Source organism: Armigeres subalbatus, unplaced genomic scaffold (assembly GCF_024139115.2).
Source record: "Armigeres subalbatus isolate Guangzhou_Male unplaced genomic scaffold, GZ_Asu_2 Contig1429, whole genome shotgun sequence".
NCBI lineage: Eukaryota > Metazoa > Arthropoda > Insecta > Diptera > Culicidae > Armigeres > Armigeres subalbatus.
In genome coordinates this window covers 196,591-223,998 of record NW_026942209.1, presented here as the reverse complement: position 1 = coordinate 223,998, position 27,408 = coordinate 196,591, and the positions used below count along the sequence as shown (strand labels likewise).

At 42.8% G+C, this 27,408-nt stretch overlaps 1 protein-coding gene across 1 annotated transcript in view; it reads left to right on the top strand.

Moving 5' to 3' along the window:
* The first annotated feature begins 5,734 nt into the window (after positions 1 to 5,734).
* Positions 5,735 to 27,408, top strand: part of LOC134202814 (early growth response protein 1-like) — a 33,200-nt gene continuing 11,526 nt past the window's right edge. Inside the window, exons 1-2 of the mRNA XM_062677805.1 lie at positions 5,735 to 6,454; positions 20,406 to 21,047. Coding sequence (XP_062533789.1) covers positions 20,438 to 21,047 — 610 coding nt within the window. The 5' untranslated portion in view covers positions 5,735 to 6,454; positions 20,406 to 20,437. The remainder of the gene's footprint in view (positions 6,455 to 20,405; positions 21,048 to 27,408) is intronic.

The window sequence follows — 27,408 nt, the reverse complement described above, 5'->3', positions numbered from 1 at the left end:
TATTCTCGGTCTGTAGTAGTAACAATAACCGGGAAAGGGCCGTTTGTCCTAGTGCCATTTAGCCGAAGGCCACTAGGCCGAAAGTTGTTTGGCCGCATATACTGTAAAAAATGAGAAGTGCGAAGCGAGAAGTGAGATGTTTCTCTTGTCACTCTTCAATTCTCACTTCTCACTTTTTACAGAGAAGTGAGAAATGAAGAGTGAGAAGTGAGTCGCCTCACTTTTCACTCCTAAGCAGGAAGCAAGAAGATCGAGACCATGAAGAGACGGAGCAACTGTACCGCGCTAATAACGCACGAAAGTTCTACGTTAGGGCCACATGCCACAGCCCGATATGTGTAAGGGCAAAAACGGGAACCTCCTTACAAACGAGCATGAGGTGATTTAAAGGTGGCGGCAGCACTTCGAAGAGCACCTGAATGGCGATGTGGCAGACAACGGTGGCGGTATAGAAATGAACCTAGGAGCATGCGCACAGGACATGCGACTTCCGGTTTTGAATCTCCAGGAAATCCAGGAGGAGAAGCCCCTGGAGTTGAATAACTATCAGGAGAGCTGTTTAAACACGGTGGTGAGGCACTGGCTAGAGCGCTGCACTGGGTAATTACCAAGGTATGGAAGGATGAGGTTCTGCCGCAGGAGTGGATGGAAGGTGTCATGTGTCCCATCTACAAAAAGGGCGATAAGTTGGATTCTAGCAACTACCGCACAATCACATTGCTGAACGCCACCTATAAGGTACTCTCCTAAATTTTATGCCGCCGACTAACACCAATTGCAAGAGAGTTCGTGGGGCAGTACCATGCGAGATTTATGGGTGAACGCTCTTCCACAGATCAGGTGTTCGCCATACGTCAGGTATTGCAGAAATGCCGGAAATACAACGTGCCCAGGCCCACACATCATCTATTTATCGACTTCAAAGCCGCATATGATACAATCGATCGGAACCAGCTATGGCAGCTAATGCACGAAAACGGATTTACAGATAAACTGAAACTGTTATTCATGGCGACGATGGATCGGGTGATATGCGTAGTTCGAGTTTCAGGGGCATTCTCGGGTCCCTTCGAAACACGCAGAGGGTTACGGCAAGGTGATAATCTTTCGTGCCTGCTATTCAACATCGCTTTGGAGGGAGTAATACGAAGGGCAGGGATTGACACGAGTTATAAGATTTTCACCAAGTCCGTCCAGTTATTTGGTTTCGCCAACGACATTGTTATCATGGCACGTAACTTTGAGAGGATGGAGGAAGCCTACATCAGACTGAAAAGCAAAGCTAAACAGATTGTACCAGTCATCAACACGTCGAAGACGAAGTACATTATAGAAAGAGGCTCAAGAGAGGTCAATGTAAGCCACCCACAACGAGTTTCTATCGGTGGTGACGTAATTGAAGTGGTTGAAGAATTCATGTACTTGGGCTCACTGGTGACCGACGCGACGATAACGATACCAGCAGAGAAATTCGAATACGCATCATGGCAGGAAATCGTACGTACTTTGGACTCCGCAAAATGCTTTGATCGAATACAGTTCACCGCCGTACCAAACTGCGTACCTTCTATGGTGGAGTGCAGATGGTGGACGTACGTGGAGGAGGCGAATGAACCACGAGTTGCATCAGCTGTTGGGAGAACCATCCATCGTTCACACCGCGAAAATCGGAAGACTGCGGTGGGCCGGGCACGTAGCCAGAATGTCGGACAGTAATCCGGTGAAAATGGTTCTCGACAACGATCCGACGGGCACAAGAAGGCGAGGTGCACAGCGGGCAAGGTGGATCGATCAGGAGGAGGACGATTTGCGAACACTCCGCAGACTGCGTGGTTGGCGAAGTGCAGCCATGGACCAAGCTGTATGAAGAAGACGTTTATGTATTGCACTGGCCACTCCGGCCTTAGTCTGGTAGCTTCTTAGCTTAGACTGACTGTACATATCAATGGTTGCTACTCCGTGATTGATCAGAACTGGTGCAAATTGCACTACGATCCAAGTGAATAGTGGTTGGGATTTACCAACTATTCTCGAAGTGCACGTTTCAGCAGCTCGCAAATCTTGATCAATAACGGCGCCGGCCAAGTCCTTACAGTCAGTTGGGAAAGGGAGGGAATGTGAGTGTGTGGTAATTGTTGCTACTAGAGACCGAGAATACCTCTGCATCTCCACATTTACCACGGGAAGGAAGTAGTGTTAGTTGGGTGGGGTAATCAGTAACATAGATCAGGATTCACCATGGAAAGTGATGTGACCTATGAAACTTCTACACAGCAGTATTAGCATTTCCTTAATTTGTTCAACTGTTCATTCTTCGCGAGAATAAACAATCAATCGCTCAAAGTGAGCGATTGTTCATTTGAATTTCGGATTAGGCGCCCGCGTTATCATTTCATTAACGTAAGAAAAGTAAAAAAGAAACGGGATTTAAATTGAAAATGATTGATAGTAATCGGAAAGCTAATGTTATTCAGCAACCCTTATTTTATCTCTATTTGACGTTAAGTAAGAATGTAAATTTACGTTCATTTTACATGTCGTTTATTTTGCATTACTTTCGCGCGCGTGTGTGTCACTTGCATTGACCAGTATACCGTAATCAGGATCTCACTGGTATTAATCCTGATGTGCCGGTTGGCACTCGTGTTGGGCTTGTGCGCTTTGAGCGGCACACGTTCGCTTCCCAGTCTACATAAAATCGTACATGGTGCAATACAAGATGCTAAATTGGAGACGATATACATACATGTTGTGTGGAAAAGTACATTTATCGCCTGCACTCCAGCATCCTACACGACACCATATACGTTCATGTGTTGACTGGGTTTGATAGGGCCTGCTTATGGACACATGCAGCTTTTTGTAGAGGTTTAACAGAGCCCACTGTCAAACCCCACCACATCCTAGGCAGGCCCCCTAACTCGCAGTGGCCATGGGGAGGGGTCGTCAAGCCCTTGGACATAGTCCCTGCTGCCCCTTGTATTGCACTGGCCACTCCGGCCTTAGTCTGGTAGTAAATAAATAAAAAACCTATTCAGCCTATTGCCTATTCGGTCAATTGACTCATTCGGCCAAATGACCTATTCGACCAAATGACCTATTCGGCCAAATGACATATTTGGCCAAATGACCTATTCGGCCAAATATCCTATTCGGCCAAATGACCTATTCGGCCAAATGACCTATTCGGCCAAATGACATATTCGGCCAAATGGCCTTTTTGGCCAAATTACCTATTCGGTCGATTGTACATAACATTTCCCCGAAAACCATTTCGCGGAATTCATTTTCGCGGTTGAACATCTCGCGGAATAACATTTGGCGGTATGTAACTTTTCGCGGAACAACATTTGGCCGATTATACCTTTTCGCCGAATGATTTCTGGCATAGTCTTGTTTGGCCGAGAAAACGTATTCATTTAAAGAAGGCATTATATCCTCCTTTCACTTTGTATCGGACGCTACAATTTAAAGAAGGCATCACACGTCCCTTCACCTTATACCGGGCAGACGCTTTCTCTCAAAGAAGGCATTATCAATTTCTTTCGCCTTATACCGGACAGACGCATCCTTTCAAAGAAGGCATTGTCTTTTCCCTTTGCTTTATACCAGACAGAAGCGTTTATTCATAGAAGGGAATAATTAATTCATAGAATGCATCCCAAGACATCGAGGTCCAAGGGAGTGTACATGAATCTTCTTAGCAAAGTCACTCCCAACGATTCGTTTATCATTTTTCCCCCTGAATGTGAAACGGTTGGTACGGCTGTCCCCGTTTCTTCTTTCCGTAGATTTAAAACACTTCGTTGATCATGTTATTTAGTACTAAATAATCTGATTGCCGGGAGTTATGGATTGTCTCTCAAATTCAAGCCTGCACGGTGGGCCTGGTCGTTTTAATATTTGTGTCATATTTATGATATGCTGCAAATATTAATGCAGACAAAAAAATGCTCGGGAATACAACCGACATTTCCAGGATGCTTTTCAATACTGGCTGTGCATGTGCTAAGACAAGACAAGACAAGAAGGGAATACCTCTAAGGCTGATGTTGTTTCAATTCTAGCCTAACGGCGCTCTGATGTGACCTCCACGAACGCTCTTCAGCAGCAGGTTTAGTCATCAACGTCACCAAAACCAAATTGTTGGAAGTGAACATAATAGTCGGGCAATCAGCGGAAAATGTGGAAAACTTTTAACATCATGACAGCCAAATGACATCAGACGGCGGTAACAAAATTGACATAGGTTTATGGATCAAAAAGGCATGGAATAGTAGCACACCATTAACCAATTTTTTTATTCAAATGTGAAAAATGTGCAGTTATTCGCCTGGGATATTCGTGGTATAAAGGTGTAAAACACGCAACATGCAGTCTTAAAACAAAACCTACAGTACATCATTCTTGCCAGGTGTCCTAATAATTGAATCGCTACATCTATAGCAACTAGTATTCTGGAGCAGAAGTGGGGCTGGGTCAGTCACATCTTATGTAGGGGCGGAAACGAAATCTGCAGGACATCGCAACAAAAACATATCCAGAAGCCTATGGCGGCGTATCTTCCACAACGCAATGAAAAGAATCGACCAAATCCTGGTACTAGGTTTGGGTGGTAGCCGGGCTACTGCTCAGGATGAAAATCTTTCAAGCCCTCTATTTACATCACTCGGGGGGCGAAGTTAAGTTTTATTTTTTGTTTTGTTTTTCAGATCAGATGTCCATTTTTGGTATTTGTGCATTTGATAGGGAATACCGTTTTTCTTCACTATGCCGTTTTTCAGTGAATTATTTAATGTACTTGAATAAAAATATCGATCCCTTATTTAAAATAAGCGTTATACCGTATTGCAGTAATTAACAACCGCTTATTATTGCGGCTTCAGTACAACAGGTAATTCTTACCTAAACAAAAGCAATCCAATGCCCATTCTAAATCACCATCATCATCCGTTTTATAAGCGACCGGCACCGGTGCAAGCGTGGGGCAGGCGGAAAAGCGAAAATTTTAAACCAAAAGAGACGCGTGCCAAACGTCATTACTGCTTGGCTATGCTGTTGGCTCGTTGCTCTGGCGTGCAGAGACCAAGACCACAGAGCAGAGCAGCGCTGCGACGAACGAACGTCTCGCAGAGGGGCGCGGTTCCACCGCGAACGCCGCTGCCAGCACGCCGTTGTCGAATACGTCTACAGTGCCTAGTCTCGATCATCTGAACGACGACGCGTCGCGTAGTCCGTGTCGGTCGGTGGTTGCCGTTTGCGTAGGTGTTTTTGCGAGCGCGAGAACAGAAAAAAGTTCATGCGAGAGGGAGCGGTTGATGAATGAGAGAACAAGCGAGCAAATCGGAACTGTGTGTGTGTTTGTGTCGATTGGAGTGGGGATACGGGTTCATTCACTCTGGGCAACCCCTTGGTAGCCTCCCATTGGTGAGCGGTAAAGAAGTGGAGAAATGACGATCGCTGATTGGTCGGATGGGTTTGGTATGTCGGTACGCGCGGCCCGGATTGGGGTGAGCGAGCATGTGGGGCCAAAGGAGGAGAACATAAGGAATGGATGAAATGCAGAGAGAGCATGGCGTTTGTGACGAAATGCGACGCGCGAGAGAGTTGGAGCTTGGTGTCAAAGAGCTCCACTTGCGCTCGGTTTGCCATTAATGGGAAAGCGTCCGGAGATCGTGACTCTTGCTTCCATTTCATTCATTTCATTCATAAAACTGAATGTAGCATCGCGGCGCGTTTCAGTAGTATTCGGTAATTCTTGATGTTCACATGCCAGTTCGCTGCGGCGTGCGACGACGGTGTCATACAGAGTGAGAGAAAGGGAAATTTCAAGTAAAGTTGCCTCCCCCGTGGATTGAACTATAGGAAAAGTGGAAAAACAGTTTTTCGCGGTGAACCGGAAACTTTCGGAAATTATACGGCGAGAAAAAGTGGCAGACAACCAATTTGTTGGTAACACTATTTGCAGTTGTTCGGAAGAAGGAAGATAAAAAGTGGGCGGTGTTACTCAACAGTAAGCGCCCCGCAGTGTGAGGCAAGAAGCGAAAACCGCAAATCTGCAAACAAAAAAAGTGTAAAAATCATTGACAAAGAAGTGTGTGATGAATGAAAAGCAGCAGAAAATGTGTCAGCGAAATAAAAATTGACATCACAACAACACAGTAGGCGTGTAGGCGTTCGAGAAATCGACAGTGGAAGAGGCAGCCCCCTGTGTTGCCTGAAGTAGTGAAGTGAATCTGAAGAAGGTTGTGAAATATACCAATAACGATTAACCCCTACGGGTCAACCCCTCATTAGCGGAGAAAAACGATTTGCAAAAGTTGTGATGCAACCAGCAGTACATTTCGGGGCGTGTTAGTGATTTAAGCCTATTCTGTTTTGAGAAAAGTCAAGACCCGATATCCGGTACCGGAAGGGACCGTTTCGGATTTTCTACCAGTCAACAAGTCTCCAGGTAATAAGAAAGTTCGTAATCTGTGTGAATTATGGAAAAGTGAATGTGAATGTGTTTTTTTCTTCTGCGGATTAAAAATTATCGATTTCTGTGACAGGGTTTCGCCGCGGCGCCCACCCACGCTGACCAGGCCCTCAGCCTGGTCGCTTCATCGGTGGTCGTAGGTGGCATTGATCGGCTGGAAGTCAAGTCCATGGCAACGCATTTTTGCCTGACTGCCTATTTTATGAATGAAATTGCAACTCATGAATGAAAAGTTCCGAACGGTGACGACTGCCGACGGCAGCCCGAACTCCTCGGCCGTACCCGGGTTTCCAAGGTCGCCGTTCTGCGCGCAATCACCAACTATTCTACTGTGAATGTCATGTGCACTGCACATAAGGATCTGTGTACATTATGCGGACACATAGGCGCGCTGCTGTAATGTGCCGGGGTTTTATCACGACGTTGGACTTTATTGTTTCGGGTGTGTGAGTGCGCGCACGCGATAACAGCCTCTATCGATTTTTTCCTTGCAACAACGCCACCAAAAGGAACGCAAAGTTTCCCAATCTCTGTTGGTGTATGTTCGGTCGATCGATGGCAAGTGGTTTCATTCATAAAAGCACTTTTTTTTATCGGTTTCTAAAGCGGAATCCTCTGACGTCACTGCTGCTGTGAGGAATGAGAATCCCGAGCCTGGGCCACGAACCGCCATCTAACTCTTTTCCTGCCGCGCGGTGTGATGATATAATCTAAGACCGATGCGATGGTAAACGAGATTCCTTCACACGGGTGATGGGTTCTCGCGTGAGCAGAATATGGTCGCAAAAATAGAACAACACGCAATTGCCGCCGCTTTATTCCCGGCGTAAAACGTGTGGCGTTCAAACTATGTTTATGCGAAAATTACCTCCCTAAAATAGATTCCAAACAAACATGTCGGAAAGATGGAGGTGGTTGGGGCGTCACGTCATTCCTACTGTTCCGTGGACCATGGCAGTCGATTACGTTCGGATGGAACTGTGTTTATTGGATGACGCTATGGCCATTGGCAGTGACCGATGCGCTAAACACCGAAATTAGACGCTTCGGACGGTTTCTTGTGAGGACAATGCGTTTTCAGTCTGATATAATGTATTTTTTTTATATTTTTGCGATGATATCATGTGATAATGATGCAAGTTTATTAAAAAATCGCCAAGTTGGTTTTATTATATGTACCTATTAAAAGATATTTGTAACCTAGGAAGCATGTTCAAATAGACTTAGTCTACAACAGTTTGACCGACTATTTTCGGGATAGTTTGCATTCGAACGAATAAACAGAGGATGAAAATAGTACGTAAGTTTTTTTCAAACCTATAAACTCTTCTAACATCTATTTTTCTGAAAACCTCTAATCAAGTTTTGTGAGCTGTTGTGCAAAATCATACTTCTGTCTGCATTGCTGTGATAAACATCAGCTTCAAAATATCTTACTCCCACACTTGGAAGGCACGCGATTTGAATATGTTTACTAACAAAATAAATGTTGTTTGTACTCTCTTAGGGTATTCTTCGGAAGACTTCCGTGTCGCAGCTGCAAACAAGACCATGCTGAAAGTGGTTGGGTTCGAATCCCATTTCGGTCTTTGAAATATTCAACATTTGCATGACATACAAATGCGCAAACGCTAACATGGCTCAGAAGCTCTAGCGGTTATTGACTGTGGAATGCTTAATGGATACTAAGCGTGGGGGATGCAATGGCAGTGAATAAACAAAAGTAGGTATTCTTGTAATCGGTGTACAAACTACATTTCTTTCCGTGTTTTGTTTGATTGATGTTTTCTATATTTGTTGACAAACAACATTAAGCACGCAAGTTGCAATGTTGGGGACACCGAAGGCTGTTTCTGATGCTTCTCGTCCAATAGAAACGAAATCTTCAAAAATAATAACAAATCGATCGCCACCACGTTGGATTGTAAATTCAATGGGTTGTTTGGATTGTTTTGTTTAAAAACTAAATTTTTAAATAAAAGCTGTTCACGATCAAAATAATAATGCGACTAACATTTTCATGGGCTCTCATCTCAACGAAGAGTAATGAATAATTTGTAACTTCTTGCATTGCAATAAGTGTGAAATAGAATTAGTTTACAAAGAATTGAAAATTGTACACAAACACAAAAATGGCTACACAAAATTCATTTTAGGTCATATTTCCCTCATACTTTCAAGGAATAAATTCCACACTTATGATAAGGTTTCTGCTTCTTCTTCTTCTTATTGGCATTACATCCCCACACTAGGACAGAGCCGCCTCGCAGCTTAGTGTTCATTAAGCACTTCCACAGTTATTAACTGCAAGGTTTCTAAGCCAAGTTACCATTTTTGCATTCGTATATCATGAGGCTAACACGATGATACTTTATGCCCAGGGAAGTCGAGACAATTTCCAATTCGAAAATTGTCTAGACCAGCACCGGGAATTGAACCCAGCCACCCTCAGCATGGTCTTGCTTTGTAGCCGCGCGTCTTACCGGTTTCTGCTACTGAGCTTCATTATACAGTAGAACTTCGATAACTGCAAGTCATTTAACTGCCTTGCTACTTAAATGCAATTCGGTAGTTGAAACAGTTTTGCAGTTATCGGACCGCTAAGCTTCAAACTGATGTCAAAGTCAGTAGCATTGCGCTGCACATTTCGATGCACTTTTATCGCAGCTGACGTCGACTGACAACCGCTTGACGTCTAAAATGCGTTGCAGTCTGTTGCAGCTATCGAACTTCTTTTGCTAACTGAAAAGTAAACATGTTGCAGTTATCGAACGGTTAGTGTATATTTTTGCCTTTCTCGTACAACAAAGTTGTACTGAAAGGCTATCATTTCACTCCGAAAACGAACTTTTTATAGAAGCCTCTGAGACCCATAGTATTATATACCAATCGACTCAGCTCGACGAGCTGAGCACATGTCTGTCTGTCCGTGTGTATGTATGTGTGTATGTGTGTGTGTGTGTGTGTGTGTGTGTGTGTGTGTGTGTGTGTGTGTGTGTGTGTGTGTGTGTGTGTGTATGTGTGTGCACAAAAGCTATAAAAAACATTAGACAACTTTTCGTATATTAATCCTTAACCGATTTTCTCGCAACAAGTTTCATTCGACAGGGGATAAAGCCTCGTTGATCACTATTGAATTTTATAACGATCGGTCATTGTGTTTAGAAGTTATGAAGAAAATGGTACATCGGACCATATAAACCCCATATAAGGTTGGTGTCTTAACTAAATGCGAGAAAGGCACCACCAACGCTAGGTGGATTAATCTGGGTTTTTCTATAAACAAATGTTCGTAATTTGCACTTCACATCACTCATAAGGTTTTGGGCAACAATAGAACCCAAATCTCTCCAAGAACTTTTGATACCTTTACCCACTGTTCAAAGCCAACTGGTCCTCAGATGTTTTACGAAGTAAGGCATGATGGTCATGAAGGCAAAAGGCTTCTTAATCGGTTATTGCTCCGGCAAGATCGGTGGTTTGACGCGTTTTGGTTACTCCCGTCCTGAAACTACTTTGTAAGTCGAATAATTAGGCCAAACGCCTCAACATCTTTTGGATCTTCACCTGGTCAGCTGTCGTCAGTTTTCTGTCGCTGCTTGCCTGGCTTTGGGCCGTGTGACTCTTTGAATGACTTCACCATCCATTAAAACGCTGAATGATGGGTTCTCTTCCTGGCGCTGGTTTAGGATACCAAATTAGATAATTTTCGAAAATGAAGACTGTACTCGATAGAAATATTTTAGCGAATAAACTTCAACATCGTGGGTAGTTTTCTTCTTTATTGGTTTAATGGATTTCTTCTCCATGACTGAATGCCCGAACTTTGCCCTTGACACCTTATATGAGGTTTTGTGCAATGGTGGACCGACTTCTTTTGATACTTCTACCCACTGTTTCTTCAAATTCAGCTCTTCCTGGAATACCTGAGTTGTTTGGCTTCATATTGGCCCAAATTTTCTCAATTGGACGAAATTCCGACGAGTTTGGTGGGATGATGTCTTTTGGTACAAAAGCAACATTATTATCTCTGTACTGGCAAAACAGCTCCGTGAGACCACGGCAAAGGCAACAGGCGCTCCTGGAGCCACACATCTCGGTAGATTTGCCGATTTATGGTACACATCGTGATGTACGGCTGGCGCATCTTGCCACACCCAACGTGTTGCAACGTAAAACTAAACTCCTGCCCCGGAAATTGCTTTGTGTCCGCCTTGATGTAAGCCTCGTCGTCCATCACGGTGCACCTCGGTTTCGTCACTCTCGGTACAGCTTTCTGGTGCTGGTTTTGGCTACCGAATTTTGTTTTGCGTTTCATTTTGTCACTTTCCTGAATTTGCAGACGTGGAGATCGTTTCATCGTTTTTTTTTGACAGATGGAAACCTTCGCTTTCTTCGCCACATTGCGGATCGAAATATTCAATCGACGCTTGAACAGACTCAATACCTTCGTTACCTTCTCCGGATTAGATGTTTTCGACTTTTTTTTATTAGATTAGATGTCTACGACTTTTTCTGCCCCCGTCCGACCATCGCTGGGTCGTTTAGGACTCCTTGAATGACTTCACCACCCATGACACTGTCGAATGATGGATTCCCAGGCGTTTCCCGATCCATCTGTAGGACGCAGTCAGATTTTCCATGACGACGCACAACACTTTCAGGCAAATTTGCTCTCGTTTTGATGCTACCTTAATAACCACTTGACAGATTGTAATAATGCTGCAATGTAAACATTACACTCTTAGCTTCTTGCAGTCAAAATTTCATCAATTTTTACCCATACATTAAAAAATTACAGCTACTCAATATGTCTCATTTTCATCGAGTAAAGTCTTCAGTCGAATTTTTCACGACGGCGCATTCTCTCTTGATGCGATGCCGTTTCGGTAAGCACTTGACAGATTGTGATAAAATTCGGACAACGCGTAATGCTTGCGTTTTTAGCTAGTGTTTATCTAAATTTCATCGATTTTTACTCATAACTCTTAACAGTGTTTTCCCATAGAGACAAAGTAGTAAAAATTGAAGAAATTTAGAAAAACAGTCGTTAAAAACGCAAACATTATATTTTGTTCAAATTTCAACACAATCTGTCAAATGCTTACCGAAATGGCATCGAATTAAGAGCGGATGCGCCAAAAGTTGTGTGCGCCGGCGTGGTAAATCAGACTAACGACTGTACTCGATGAAAATGAGACACATTGAGTAGTTCTGAGTTCTAACTTTTTACCTCAAACAAATGTATAGTTTGATTTCAATTAATTAATTATGTTCAAAAAATGACTTTATTTCTAAGTCATCACTGTACACATAATATTTTTACAAAGTTTTGTTCTTATAAACCATTATCACTTAAAAGTGTGAATCAGTTGTACTTGAAATTGACATTTCCACCGGTGCGTTATTTTTCCAAATCGGATCTGGTCGCCATCTGGATCGTGATTTGTCTAAGTCGAGTCAAACAACACAAGCCTTCATTGCTCTCGTGAGTAAGTATTTAGATCAGACGCGCTAGTTTTTATTTCTTACTTTGTGGGACTAGTTTTTTAAACCCTGATTAATCCACCTTGCGGTGATGGTACCTTTCACGTATAACAAAATATTATTTTTGAGATCATAGTTGGATCTGGTAGGAAACAATGGAACAGGATTCCTCGTCGAATGCAACTTATTGCGAGCAAATCCGTTTAGGATTGATGCCTAAGTGTGTTTTTTGCACGCATGCATATACACACATGAATCGATTGGAAAACAACAAAAATTATCACCAAAAATTCATTTTAAAACGGATTTTTTTAGAACTATTAGTGAATAAATAAACACAATGTTGCACCTCAAGCTTAACGCTACCCATCAAATCCTGTGCAACCCTTTTGCCATCTTTTTTACCCACGTTCATCCGCCACCTCTTCAAGTCCTTGTCGTTTCTGAACGTTTCTGTCGGGGCTTTCATTGTTTCCGGAGTTTTGCCTTCATAATTGTCGAGAATTTTTCTAATGGCACGTACCAGATCCGGCACATTCGTGTGATCGAATAAACGACAGCAGCCCAAGTAACATTTAAGTTTTATAACGCTCTTGAAGACTATCCAGTTTTCCGCGAGCGGCAATGGCCGACAGTTTTCCTGCCGGTTAGTCTCTGATATGACCGTTCCAAGCATTTTGATCAATGTGGTATATAAGAAGGCTTGAATTCACTTCATCAGCACCTTCTTATATGCCACATTGGTCAGAATGTTCGGAGCGGTGGGTGCAGTTGACCTCCACAAACGCCAAATCAAAGACTAGCCCGCAGGCAAGCTGGCGTCCATTGCCGCTCGCGGAAAACTTGGTAATCACTCTACAAAAGTGTTATAAGGTCAGTGTAAAACCAACATATTGCTAGAAAGGCATTCTTCTTTACATATTTAACCGTAGATGGTGCCGATCGATATATGTGGTTTGCTGGGTTTGTCCCCTCATAGATCGTCGCCACACCAAGTACTTCTTGGCAAGTTTGATGACCTATCGGAACGTCCAAGCGGAACTTGCTCCCATAATACTCCAGCGTCTGCTTTTTAGTAAATCTCATCGTCCTTTACGACGGCATAACGGCAGCACCAACCACTCGCGGTACAGCTTCCTGGCGTGGGATGTACCTTGAAGACATGAAGTCCGAACCAGTCGTAAGATTTGGCTAAGGGCCCAAAACCGAACTATTTGGATTGCGTCTGAAGTAATCCCTCGCCGTTCTAACGTTCACGGGCTCGGTCGTTTTTGTTTTCGGTTGCTCGGTTGTCTGGGTCCCTTTGAACGATTTTACCTCAAGGAACATGGTCAATTTATCGATTCCCAAATGTTTCGCGATCCACCTGTGGGACTTCCCTGGATTTTCATGGCCGCGCTTCTAATTGTTTCCAAAGAACTTATTACTTTGATAACCACTTGACATTTTATATATGTAGACATTGCACTCTAAACCAGATTTACTCAAAATTTCATCAATGTTTGTCCATGCAACAAAAATACATGCAGTACACTAAATAAAGTGTTGATTTTTTTTTCGAATTCGATCATTAGTGTACGGGAAAGACAAAAACAATGTAGATATAAGATTAGATGCTGTTCCACAGAAAACTTTCCTCTTTACGGTTCAATTTTTAAACTACCGCAGCTGTCACTTCATACTTTTTCTCTGCTGTTCGGCATAGCATTCTACGATGACAACGCCAAATAACAGATTTTTGTTTCAGTGTATTGAAGATTTTCAGGTAGAACTTTGACAGCTGCGGAAGAACGGAATCCGCAAAATGGACAATTTTAAAAAGATCCGCAATATAGGTTTAAAGATTCAACCGAGACGTTATGTTCACTAGACAGCACCACTCATCTGTCCAAACGATGACGGCGATAGCAGGGGTCGCAGCATAAAGTAAATAATCGAGTAGCCGTCGCTGATAGCAGAAAATTGCACATTTGGAAAAAAATCATCCCAAATGAACACATAATTATGAGGCGACAATTCGATGACGGTCTGCCGACGCTATCAAAAAAATAGTTCTCAATCATCCTCTTCCCTCCAAAAATAAATTGTGATCCTGAAAAGGACTGATCTTCATACATGATATGCACGTTTCAATCACTAACAGCAACAAAACAAAAGCCCGAACCACGTGTGAAAATTTCACTTCACTGCTGTAGCTGCTGGTGGTGGCGACAAAGGAAAAAAAAAACACCAGAAGTCGTACAGACCGAACACATAACACATTTTCGATTTTCGAGAACGAAAAATGTCCTCCTTACTGGGGCGGGAATCGAACCCACACGGCCACGAAGCCCACTACCTTTATATGATGACGCATCACGACGTTGCGAAAAAAAACCCGGATCTGAGCCACCGTCAGTTTAGACTGGCTTTGTGATGTGATACGAGGCAGCGGTAACTGCAATAGGCGACAAACGAATAGCAGCAGGGACTCGTGGTGGCTCGTCTTTGTGGGGTGTGCATCCTTCCGATGGTGTCGAGACGACGGCGACACCGACGATAAGCGTCCGCTCTTCGTAAAATACCAAGCAAAATGACGCGTGCGCGCGACAATGCAGCTTGCTAATATGCTATGCTATGTTACGCCGTTAGCCCCGCCCTATCAGTGATGTGCGGCATCGCCTCGTGGTCGCTTTTCCATAATGACAAAGTCGTGCCTCGCGCGAGCGCTCACTTTCAATTAAGATTTTCCGATGATTGTTTCGGTGGCATCTGTTAGAGATTGCAAAGCTGATATGGGCCAGCGAATTATCATCGAGTGGCAGTCAAAAGCGTCAGCAGAACAAGTGAAATATGTTCGTGCACAATTCGGACTATCGCTTGGTTGTTTTTAGTGGTTGAAAAGTTGATTTGTTAAAATTAAATCGGTTCTTTTCAGAACCACCATTGAAGGAAAGGATAAACTGATGTGAACTTTCTCAAGACAACGGAACACGCGTGGTTACAAATGGAAGTTAAATGGAATTAGTAGTCTTTGCCGGTGTTTGGTGAAGCAATGTCTTATGCATGGATAAAGCATGCGGCGATTTTACGGTAAATGTTGGAATGCCGTCGTCGACAACAGCAGCATTCAAATGACATCTTTTCGCACTATTTGGATTATTGCTTTATTCATTGAAAAGGTGCATGGTTCAAAGTGAATTGGTTTCAGAACCATTGTTGAATAAAAGCAAAGGTGATGTTCTATAAATGTGTTTTTTTTTTTTGTTTAATTTACTGTGAGATAACAAAAAATCATTTATTTGTACAGAAACTCAAAACCATCGTACAATGAATGTAGAATGTGGTGCAGCAATATTTGACAATCAAAAAGCAAAAGTGACGATCTCGAGAAACGCAGGATACGACCTTCGAGTTTTTAACAGAGGACGAGCTGTTTTAGCTGTCAACTATGTTGCGCATGCCCTACTGGGATGTGCATCGCTAGCTGTGATGTTCGTGGACCGTTGGAAGCTTTCGCAGCATCTGTAGAAAAAGAAAAATTTGGACTGCTCCGTGGAAATAACGGGCAGAGAGAAATCCCCTCATCATAGAACAAATCATGCATAGTATGCGTTGGATTATTGGATTCGATTTTACCATTTGTGTCGAAGTCCCACGAGCAGGCTTGTAAAATGTCATCTGCATGTCATTTGACTAATTTGTTCATAACTTTCTTTAGAAGCAAAATTTTTTTCATTATTTTAGATGTACTCATAACGCTTGAGTAGGGATATATTTTTGTCCAAGGGTACATCGCTCTTAATATAACATCTGAGGCTGGAGAGTGAAAACTCTCCAAAATGTCACGTGTCATTTGACATAATGTCATTTGAATGACATTTTGCCTCCCACGCCCCAGATTACATGTTTACAGAAATGTCTTGTTAGACAAAGTTGTAGGTACATTTAAGCGATTTAAGTTTGTCATGGATCATGATTTGATAGCTACCTTCTAGAAAAATTTCTGGGAAAATTATACAAACGAATGCAAATGACATTTTACAACACTGCCCACGAGCTCTAGCACACACTATGCTGGGAATAGTGCGCTTTTTGCGGCAAACGGTCGCCTTGGGAGGGCTTGCTTACGGATGCATGCAGCCAGTGCTGTCCTACACTTTGCGTAAAAAAAATCTGCTCTTTGACTTTACTCCATCTAAACGACTTTATAATCTTAACTAAGCAAGTTTAACCAATAGATGGATATTTTCAGTTCATAAATGTCATGTTAAACTGTCAAAAAATGCACGTCAGAGCGTGCTCTGAAAAATGCTTTTTATAGAAGCATGATAGAGCCCACTGTCAAACCCCACCACATGCTTGGCATGCCCCACAATTCACAGTGGCCAGGAAAGAGGTCACTAATTCCTTGGACATAGTATTTTCTACATAAACCCGCAAAATTCATTTTTTTTGAATAATTTTGTCTTTTCTTAAGTAGTTCTATTTTAAGATTGTTTATTCCCCTCCGAATGATTGAGGAGAGATCGAATATAACTTTTACTTATGTTTCCCCTCTCTTAAAACTCGGTGGACAAGTTTGATTATTATGCAGGACAACTCGAAATTTATTTTGGTTATCAAAACATTGCTAAAGAAAACTGTCGAGTGTCGATTCTCAATTGATTCATTTATGTTTTATTTCATACCTCCTTCATCATCCAAAGTTCAGGCCTAAATTCCTTCAAATATCCCAACTAATCAAATGGTTTTAAATATAAAATTGTCATAAATATAAACATGAACAATGCATAGCATGGTGTGACTTCAATCTAAAAAAAACTTCAGTCTAAAAAATCTCAATTTAAATTGATCGCATCATACTTCAATTTTAAGACAGGCAACAGTGGAAAATGTTTTTTTGCCTTTCTCGTATTTTTTTCTTACACCCAATTCTGTATAAGAACCTACCAAAATCTGTATGAGAACTGAGCATATGCAAAAACGCTAGATTCTCATACAAATATTGTATGAGTCCTGAAAATTTTGCAAGCTTTTCTTACAATATTTGTTTGTGAGCTGACATATTTCATGAGAATCTAACAAATTCGCATATGTCCAGTTCTTATACAGAAAATCTAGCAGTCGCTGGGGTATAAACATGTGCTGCGTTGCACCTTTCGGAAAACATGAAATGATTTGATTAATTTTAATTGGAATTTGTGTCTTAACAAAGCGAGATGGGACTGGTTTTTGGATTCTTACATACCTTTTGAGTTATGAAACGTCTAAAATAGGTTAATAAATCCGATCATAATTACAGCCATTGCTACAAATCCATTTCCAATTCAAATCATTTCAGTGTCATTAGAATATTGTGTTCCATTGGTTAACATTCAATCTAAAAAGTGATTTAAAAATGATCATTGCATTTGATAAAAAAATTTTAACAAGCAACAACATGAAAGGTGAAAAGATGAGCAGTTTGACCTCGCCCTACTAGAGAATATATGCAAAAAGTGGTCGAAAGTCTACTGTTTTGAAAATTATCCAGTCGAAATTTTCCACCGCGTCGTCGTCGGGTCCACTCTGAAGGCAACCAACTGTTCGGCGCAAACATCACTCGCACAAATTTACACGCAATTCGTCATAAATAACACCGCTCACAAGCGCGTAACAAGTATTCCCCCGTACAGCTCAGCTGAAAATGAGCGAGTTTCCTTTCAAAATAAACAATCGCGCGGAAAAGAAAAACGACGACGACGCCATCCATCATCGTCGTCGACTTGCTTGCGACGCAATGTGGGGATCATCGCTGGAGAGCTACCGTAGCCACCCGGTGCGGTGGCGGTAAACGGGCGGGAATGTTGGAATATTTATTTTTACAACATGACGACGGTCCCTCGCGCTCTGCCGCGGATCGGATCCCCACAGCTCTTGAACCTCCAAAAGTGCGCATGCACCACGGCCGATGTGTTTTTCTAATCAAAACCTCGCTCGTCCGTGTGTCTATGCGCGTCGAGAGCGCAACAAGTGATCTTCCCAAAACGAAAATTGATCGCTTTGGCAGACGTCGTTTGTGGTTGGATCCAATTAGGAAATTGAGTTATATTTTGAACAGATGATTTTATTCCGAATTCGGTTAACCAGAGTTCGTTCCTTCCTCGGAGTTCATTACTGGAGTCTTTATTTCGGATCGCGGCCCTACACCGCCACTCAGTTTCGCCCAGCGCCCAGCAAGTGCTAATGAGTGTGCTAATGATCGTTAACAATAGCTCCCGGAGGCGCTAATAAGATGTTTGGCCAGTTCCCATAACGTACACAGTCCAATATGTTTACTCAACTAATTGAGGCTATTGTGCCGAGCGACGAATTTGTGAAGATCTCTCAATTGCTACCGCGCCGCCACTCGCGGTAGTGATTGCAATTAGCTACGCCCATCCATCTGTTGTGATGGTTCTCTATTCGAAGTTGTCACACAAAGCACCGAATCGCACTCCACGTTGACAAAAGTGGACGCGTAGTTTGCTTTCTGTATTCCGAAGAAAGCCCTCCAGGTGACAGTGACATTCCTTTTCACTCAAGATCACTATCTCGGGGGATGCTGAATCAAACTCCAGTTCCAGCGACCGACCGAATGGTTCGGCTTGTACCTGACCTGATGGCTGACGACAACGTGACGACGACGGTGTGAAAAGACACGACACACATCCCAGAACGAAGCCCAACTGTCAATTACGTTCTTAAATCTTATCTTAATCTGATGGCAACATTCTCATATGTAACCTTGCTCGTAGATTAAGGCCCGGGCATTCGTCGCGTTGCCTTTTGTTCCCGGTTTCGTCTCGCGCTTCCCGAAATCCCTCGGAGTCGGAAGACAGCTAACACGATCCAACGGTATCAAGAAGAGCACGTAAACTCCTCACTTCTGATGATTTCATTTAGCGCTCGCGCGGCTAACGCTGAAATCGGCTGACTAGGTGTCCCCGAACGAGGGGGGTAGCCGCGCTCTCGACTCGTCTAACAAGCTCCTCACTCCGATCCAAACGACATACCGAGAATTATTGTTAAGGGATAACCCGACGCGGTGGACATCGACTCGTACACACTCACATATGAATGCACGCAGAATCAAATCTATAAATTTAATACCTTTATTTTGACACTTTTATTCTTGTGGCAGAGTGGCCTCCACGCCGAACTGAACTGCCGTAGCTCGCTTGTCTTTTTTCACGCGCTCTGATGCTTGTCATTCCGCGCCACCGGCCGCCACCTCTGTCCACCTATGTCGATATTTTATTTTATTATATAAACATTTTCTTTATCTTCTATAAATTTTATTGTTGATCACTGTCCGCCTGTCGTCCCCTGTTCCCCTCCCCGGTCACAGGGAGACTGAATCTGAATACCGTCTCCCAACAGCAGCGGTGCACGGCTCTGCTCCAGGCGAGCGCTTGACAGTTACATATCTTCCCGCAACACAACGAAGCATATGGTTTGGAAGGAGGTGTTTGTTTTATCCCGCTTGTGTCCCATCGGCTCGCGGACCAACGACGGGAGATTAGATCGGAATCTGGGCAATCGATCGATAGAGGTCGATCGATTGGGTACGCAAAATAATGACGATGGAAGTTCCGTGTGCCGTATGGCAAGCGCGGTGATGAATAGGAGGATGATCGAGTTCCAATGACAATCATCTCAGTGGGAAAGCTAATCATTATGAACATTTCGAATCACTCTACGATGCGATCTGGTGCGGGATCGTAACTCAGTTTTTCAATTGTTTTGGTGATTGATCATTTATTAGTTGGTCATCACGATCTGGGGTACTAATTATGACGAATTCTTTCAGGATCATTTTTCTCAATTGAACTCAAGGCATTATATATTGCTTTAATATAAATATAAATTATCCGATTATTTCCGAAGTTAATTTATGACAGTCATAATTCCTCATGCTGTAGTTATGCTCAAAATAGATGGCGATTATATGCAATAATAGTTTATGATGGAGCTAGACGAGAAAGTGTTAACCCCGCGTACTATATAATGGATAACGAGCCGCGACAACCACGCGAATAACACTTCCGAAAATGGAAGCAAAAGAACCGGCAATTACCACCGCTCTCGCTCGTTCTCCCCCTGCATTTAATGGAAATAAATAGCGTTCTATTTAAGGTTACTTCGAACGGTCTCGTACACGTCTAAACAGGGCCACAGCACCCGCCCGGCCCAATGCAATGTTTACAAACCGTTCGGCGGCCGTAACACGCTGACACAGTGACCATATCAGACAGACGCGACGCGCGTCGTTCACTTTCACGGCTCCACACGCCTGAGAATTGCTCTAAATTAATGCCATGTCAAGTGTCAATTGTTTAATAACATTTAATTAATTAATTTCACCGCGCATAGTTCTTGCCGTGCTTCGATCGTTTCTCATGGAGTTTTTTGCTTTTATTTGTTTCTTTTCCGACAGGTGGCGTTGCCCCTGGACCACCAGCAGCTGCCATGATCATGGAAGGGCTTGAAACCTTGGTTGCGCCTCCGCATCACACATTCCTCCTGACAGAATCAGCGGCTGCGGCGCACTTTAACGTGCTCAGCTTCGACACCTGCGGACTGTTCAAGACAGCCGCCACGACGACTTCGTTGGGCCTCAACAACAACAATTCGACGACACCCAACAACAATCACCATCACCTGTACCACCCATATCACCACCAGACCCACACGGCCGCCACTCATCACTCTCAGACGGCCACTCATCATCACAGCCACCACCCGACAACGGCTCAAACGTCCACCGCCTCCTCCAACTCTACATCGACGGCAGCCTCCTGCTCCACCTCCTCATCCTCCATCACAACACACACCACATCCACCTCAACCTCTTCCACCAATCCCAGCAACTCCCACCATCCGCACCTGAGCCTCCTGAGCACCACCTCCACCAGCGGTCATCATTCCTCGGACTCAAATCTGCACCAGTCGGCCGAGGACCAGTCGCAATCCCAAGGGGACGCTCAAACCGGCGATCTCAACACCCCCGTCACAACCTCCGGCGACATCCCGTCCTTCTTCGGACCGTCAACCGTCGTCGAACCACCACCCATCACAGGTAAGTGACTCCGGCCCATTTCTCCACCTTCTGCACGCCATTATCTTTATGCGTCCGATTAATGACAAAGTGCCACCCCCTATCAATTAACGGAGTCCACCTCCCCCGGGAAAGATTAATCAACATTAGCTCGGTTTGCTACTGGTGGCCTGTCTGCACCCTTGTGTGTGCGTGCGCACCGATGGCAGCAGAACCATTGAGTGCTCACCCGCGATAGAGGCGCTAATCCGACAATCACGCTCGCTGGCCGCCCTGCCGCCTCTTCGCGATGGGTCTTAAACCGCACCGCGCGAGGGCTCTTCTGCACTTCGTGACTGATCCTCCTCGTCGGTCGGGGCGAGTGAGCGAGCGCGCGTGAACGCAAACACGCGGGAGCATTCCGAGATAATGCCAAAAGCTAATAAATAATAAATGCCCTCTTGCTTTGCTACTGCGCTACCGCGCGCACGCCCCGCCGTTGTTCGGCATTTCACCCGACCCGACCCCCTCACGCCAGCTGCCGATGCTGGGGCGCATAAATCTTAGAATGTCCTAAAAAGCAACTCCGGCGCCAACATTGTAACTGCATGGATGGATAAACACACTGTCTGTCTTCTTGATCTAGCGCTCGAACTAGATCCTTGCGTGCCAATAAATTTGCCAAATTAGTTGCGCTGTGCATTGCGCCCTACGAGCCGCAAGCAACTGGTTTGTTATTAAAATATAAATATGACTTGTTTGAAGACAACAAACAGAATAAGAAAGCCGTGCGGCGGCGATAAATTTCCCACCCTCGTCGGCAGCCCGCCCCTTTCGAGTCGCTCGAGCTGCTGTGCGTCGAGTTGGCAACCGTAAATTGGTTGGAAAGTGCGAGATTCCAGAGCGCGCTTGGTAGTTTTAGTTAATCGGCACAGAGCAATAAAGTCCGCGTCCAATCCGATTCGAGAAGTGTCGACCCCAACAGCCCAAACGGCAGCTCGCTCGGAAGGGCATTCCCTGACTTGGAGTGCGGTTCGATGCCGTCACCAACAGGCCACTTTGAGAAAATGCCAAATTTGCGCGAACGCCGCCGCACCGCACCGAGAGCGTGTGATCAGAAAATTGCAATTGAGTGCCGCCGCCGGGGGACGACAGCCGAGAATGATGCGTTCTTTGAACCGTTGGACCCATCATCGTGCAATGATTCCTACCGCAAGGCGGTCCGTTCGTGATTTTAGATGCAGATGTTCTGCGTGGTTATGCAATCCCCAGCAGCTGACTGAAAGGTGATTTGATTTTCGGGGAACTTGTTGCCATTTTAACGTTGGGCTTCAGTTTGATATCGTTATGAGGGGTTATCGCCAGGGTTCGTACTTTATTACGTTTCGATGTGACGATATCAAGCGTTTTTCGGGTCGGAAGAGAATCTTTTTGCCTTTCTCGTATACTAAGTATACGTAAAGGCTATAATTTCACTCCAAAACCAAACTTTTGATAGAAGGCTCGGAGACCCATAGTGTAATATACCAATCGACTCATCTCGACGAATTGAGGTGATGTCTGTTTGTGTGTATGTATGTATGTGTGTGTGTGTGTGTGTATGTGTGTATGTGTACAAATTTTGTAAACACACTTTTTGGAACTTAGCATTACCCGATTTACTCGCAACAAGTCGCATTCGACGGGGAATGCGATCCCATTGTTTGCTATTGAAAATTGGTCTGATCGGACATTGCATTTCGGAATTATTGAAAAATCATTGTTTTTTCCAAAAATTTTCAAAATCGAAAAAAAAAAATTTTTTTCAAGAATGGTGGGAATGCATAGTAATTAATGCAAAAACATGCAAAATGATAGAAAATATGCGATCTATCCCCCTAAAGTGCTTTTTTGACCTTTCCTATGTGATTTTTTCAGTACATTTTACGATGCACGAGAAAGGCATCATCGCCGCTAGGTGGATTAATCTGGGTTTTTCGTATTAGCAACTACGAGCAGTCAATCAAGCTCAAGCTCAAGCTCGGAGGAGAATCTTTTTTCGTAGTTTGTAGTGAAAAACATCTTTCTCCCACCCATCTTTTCTCTAGAGCGAACCTAGAAGATAAGCGAAAATAGTGCCTACTTGATGAATTTCTTTTTTCATTCCATCACTTTTACCTATTACCTATAGTATACGCCTCACTCACTTTTCGTGAAAATTTTCGGCCAGCAATTACAAAAAAAAAATGACCGCAACTGGATTAGAACCTAGAACCTAGAATATCAACAAAAATGGCGATGGGATGCTGTCGCTATAGCCATACAACCACAATGACTGCATGTAGAGATTAGGTTATTTGTTCCAGAAAGGCTACTCTTTTTGCAATTGATGATAGCATGAAAAGGAATAACGGAGTGAGAAAACGAGCAAATCAACTTTTCGCGGCACTATAGTAGTGAAAGAGAAATGGTTATCTCTATCTTGTTTCTCGCAAACAAACTCGTGAGAATGAGTAAGAATTAAGATCCCTGGTTATCACAGTTTGGGACACTCTGCTATTTGGGCCAACATGATTTTGTGAACAGCCATTGGCCAGCAAATTCCATGTAAAACGAGCATTTTCTCATGAAATCACGATATACATCCGACAAAACAAGCTTTCATCTATTAGATTGGGGAATGAGAAATCATGCACGTTCGAATGGGAAAGTGGCCCCAAGTTATTGATTGGTAAGTTTTCGGTAGTTGTCACTGTAACAATTTTCGAAGGTTATCAGAAAACGCTTCTCATCCAAAATACCCGAGAATTGCATCCTCAACTCAATACCTTAAGCACAAAGCTAACTACAGAGCCAGCTTTTTTCTGCTTGCGGTCCAGATGCTTTATTAGCAATTGATTTTTATTCTGTAGAATCCTTTGACAGCTTTATTGGATTCATTATCATACTGGGAATTCATTTCAAAATAAAAACATGGAATTCTTAAAACACTTGTAATTCCTGTATTCTTGAAGAGTTCGTTGATTTTGAATAATTTTTCTTTTGAGAATTTTTCAAAATGTATGGGAAAAATAACTAAACGAAGATATTTTTTTTATTTTAAAAGAGATTGGTTTTTTATGGCGATTTGACTTAAACAATGGTTGTATCTATTCGTTGAATGGAAACTTGTGAAATAGTTTGTGGCATATGTTAATTTATGACACGAATGACACGATTCTACGTGCACTAAATGAGTTTCTGCAAAATTTAAGCACATGCTAATCAAAGCAGAACTTTCTTTTCCGCAAAACTACCGACCTAATAGATGGGCGCTCAAAATATTCCACGCACACTAATCGTTTTTTGTCAAATCGGAACAGAATTTTCTTTTTCGCAAAATATCCGGCTGAATGACAACATGATGATTCCTACTAATTGAAACAGATTTTTTTTAACGAAAAATCCGACTCAATTGACGTACGATGTGCTTCGCACATTAAATGATTTCTGCAATATCGAAACAAAAAAATCTCCCTACTCAATCGATGTGCCAAATGACATTGTGTGCCGGATCGTGATTTTTTTCAATCGAAGCCGATCCGTTTTTAGAAAAAAAAATTCCTACCCAAACGGCGTACCAAACGACAGCACGATCGGACGCGCTCTGCAATATCGGAGCAACATTTTCTTTTTCACAAAACTCCCGACTCGATCCGCATGCCAAACTACAACACGATCCGACGTGTACTAATGGGTTTTTGCTATTCGAATCAGAATTTTATTTTTCGTGAATTGCAAAACACTCTATCCATCGGGTGTTTTAAAGGAAAGTATGATTGGACGCGCACTAAAAAAAGAGGACATGAGCTACTAATAATGATATTCGCTTCGGTTCTTAACTTAAGTTCTTCGGTAATAATAACTGTTAAATTGTACTAGTTTTGCAATGAAATTACGCTCCCAGCCTATCCCAACTAGCAAAAAAATGTTCGACCAGTGATAACAGCGATAATTTTCCATTGTAGTTTATATCATTTTTTGCACTATCTGATCGTGGGTTTCGGAGCAGAATTTTCTTTTTTGCAATTCCTGATTATAATACCTGGTTTACAATTGTCATTTGAGTGATAAAACGGCCTACTTTTCCATACCAACAGAATGGGTGCTTTAATGACCATTATGCAACTCAAATGGGTTGCATAATATTCATTATAGCACTCATTTGGGTGCTATAATGAAAAACCTACATTGGGACAGTAGTTGTATGACTACATTTAGCTGAATTAGTTTGGGTGAGTGTTTAAATAGTGTACTCTAAGCGTCTTGTAATAAATGAAATGGTTTGTTGGACATAAGATCACAATTTTCCAAAGGCAATTGCATCCATCGCTTCATAGCTTTTCAAGCAATGCAATTTTGCACGATAAGATGGAATCTTATTGTTCTCTGAAGCAACATAATTTATTGGCATGTATGATCATGTGGAGTGAATTCGATTGTACAATTTTGGTATAGATTTATCATATTAAAGCCCATTTTTCGTCATTGCAAAAAATTGCGTGTGCAACTCGTTGCAAAACTCGATTTTTTCAGCACTCGTAGTATTTATCCAACTCGGCAAGCCTCGTTGGATAAACGTACAACTCATGCTGAAAAAATCATCTTTTTGCAACTAGTTGCACAAACTACTATTTTGCACGTGTCAAAAAGTAATAGAAAGTGCACTAATTGGTTTCAGATATTCGAAGCAGAATTTTCTTTTTCGTAGATTGCAAAACTACTCGATCGGCGTGTCAAATGACAGTATGATCAGACGCCCACAAAAAAATAAAACAAAAGGTTATGAATTACAAAAAATAACTGTCGATTTGATTCTTAATGTTCTTTTTCTCACGCATGTTGGATACATAATTTTCAAATCGTATGGACTTTGCAATGACATGTTGCTCCCGATGTGCAAAATGACGACAAAAGATGTGCCTCATAATGACGACAGGGACTTTCTTTCTCTGTTGTTCATAAGGGGTCACACACTTAGTGCATAAGCACTTATGGGGGAGCGGGGATCTGTCATCTTCCATGGGGGAAGTGGGTCCAAAAACCCAGAAAAAATGCTCAAGTAATAGTGTACGACCCCAACCAGCATTCAGATTTCTGCTATCGGGTCATCATAATTCCCTTTTTCGCAGAACGCTCAATCAGCGTGCCAAGTGACAACATGATTGAATGCGCACTAATTGATTTCTGCTATTCGAAGCGTAGTTTTTTTTTCGAAACACTCCCGACTCAATCCGTGGTGCAAACTACTATACGGGCCTAGGCTGATTTTTTTTCGAAAAATAAACTAAACTCAATTGACTTGCCAAACGACAACACTCTGACTTTTTGATTTATGATTAGTTTCGGGGTAGGTCGTTTGGCGGAAATGAAAATACTTGGTTGAATAGCACGTTAGACCGAAAATCATCTAACCGAATTCCATTTGGCAGAACTGGACAACTGGAAACGGTTTGGCCAAAAATGTAATTTGACTGAAAGGGACTTTTGGCGGGAAAAGCAATTTGCTTGGCCATTTGGCTTTAGCTGCTTAGCTTCAATTGACTACAAATATCTATGATTGCAATCACGATCGATTTCCGTGAAATTGCAAAAAAAATTGTTTGATCGACTGGGATTGTTCAAACACTCTCAGTGTGCAAGTTTCAGTGATCTAAATGTTCAATTGATCAATAAAGACGCCGGGCACGTTCTTGTCATTACTAAGGAAGAAAGAATGAATATTAGTTATTGGTTTTTGCCATTTGAAGACCGTGTTAACCTCCACATCTCCACAAAAATTCTGAATAGATTATTAGTTAGTTGGTAGACATCGTTAAATCCGAATTCACTCTGATACGTGATGCGAACGTATCTCTTTTTTCTACACAATGGCGCGAACAACCGGCAAGCAAGCGCACTCTGTGCTCACCCTTGGCCATTTGACTCTAAATTCCGTTTGGCCGAACAGGGCATTTGGCTGAAAAGGTCTTATGGCCAGAAATGCCGTTTGGTCAAAATGGTCGTTGGTCGAACGAGTCATACGGCCGAAAATGTTGTTTGGCCGAACAATAACGAATGTGAAAAGTGTCAACTGATATTTTATGAGCAAGTGAAACATCTGACTTTCAACTCCACATTTCCCACTTCTCACTTTTCATAGTAAGAAATGGAAAGTTAGGAAAGAGGAGTGAGAAGTGAAACGTCTAACTTCACACTTCTCCCTATGCAAAGTGAGGAATAAGGGTTGAGGAGTAAGGAGTCTCATTTCTAACCTCTCACTTCTCATTCTTCATTTCTCACTTCTCCCTGTGGTATATTAGAAGTGAAAAATTAAGAATGAGAATTTTGAAATGGGACGTGTCACTTCTCAATCCTCTTTTCTCACTTTTCACTTCTTACTGTA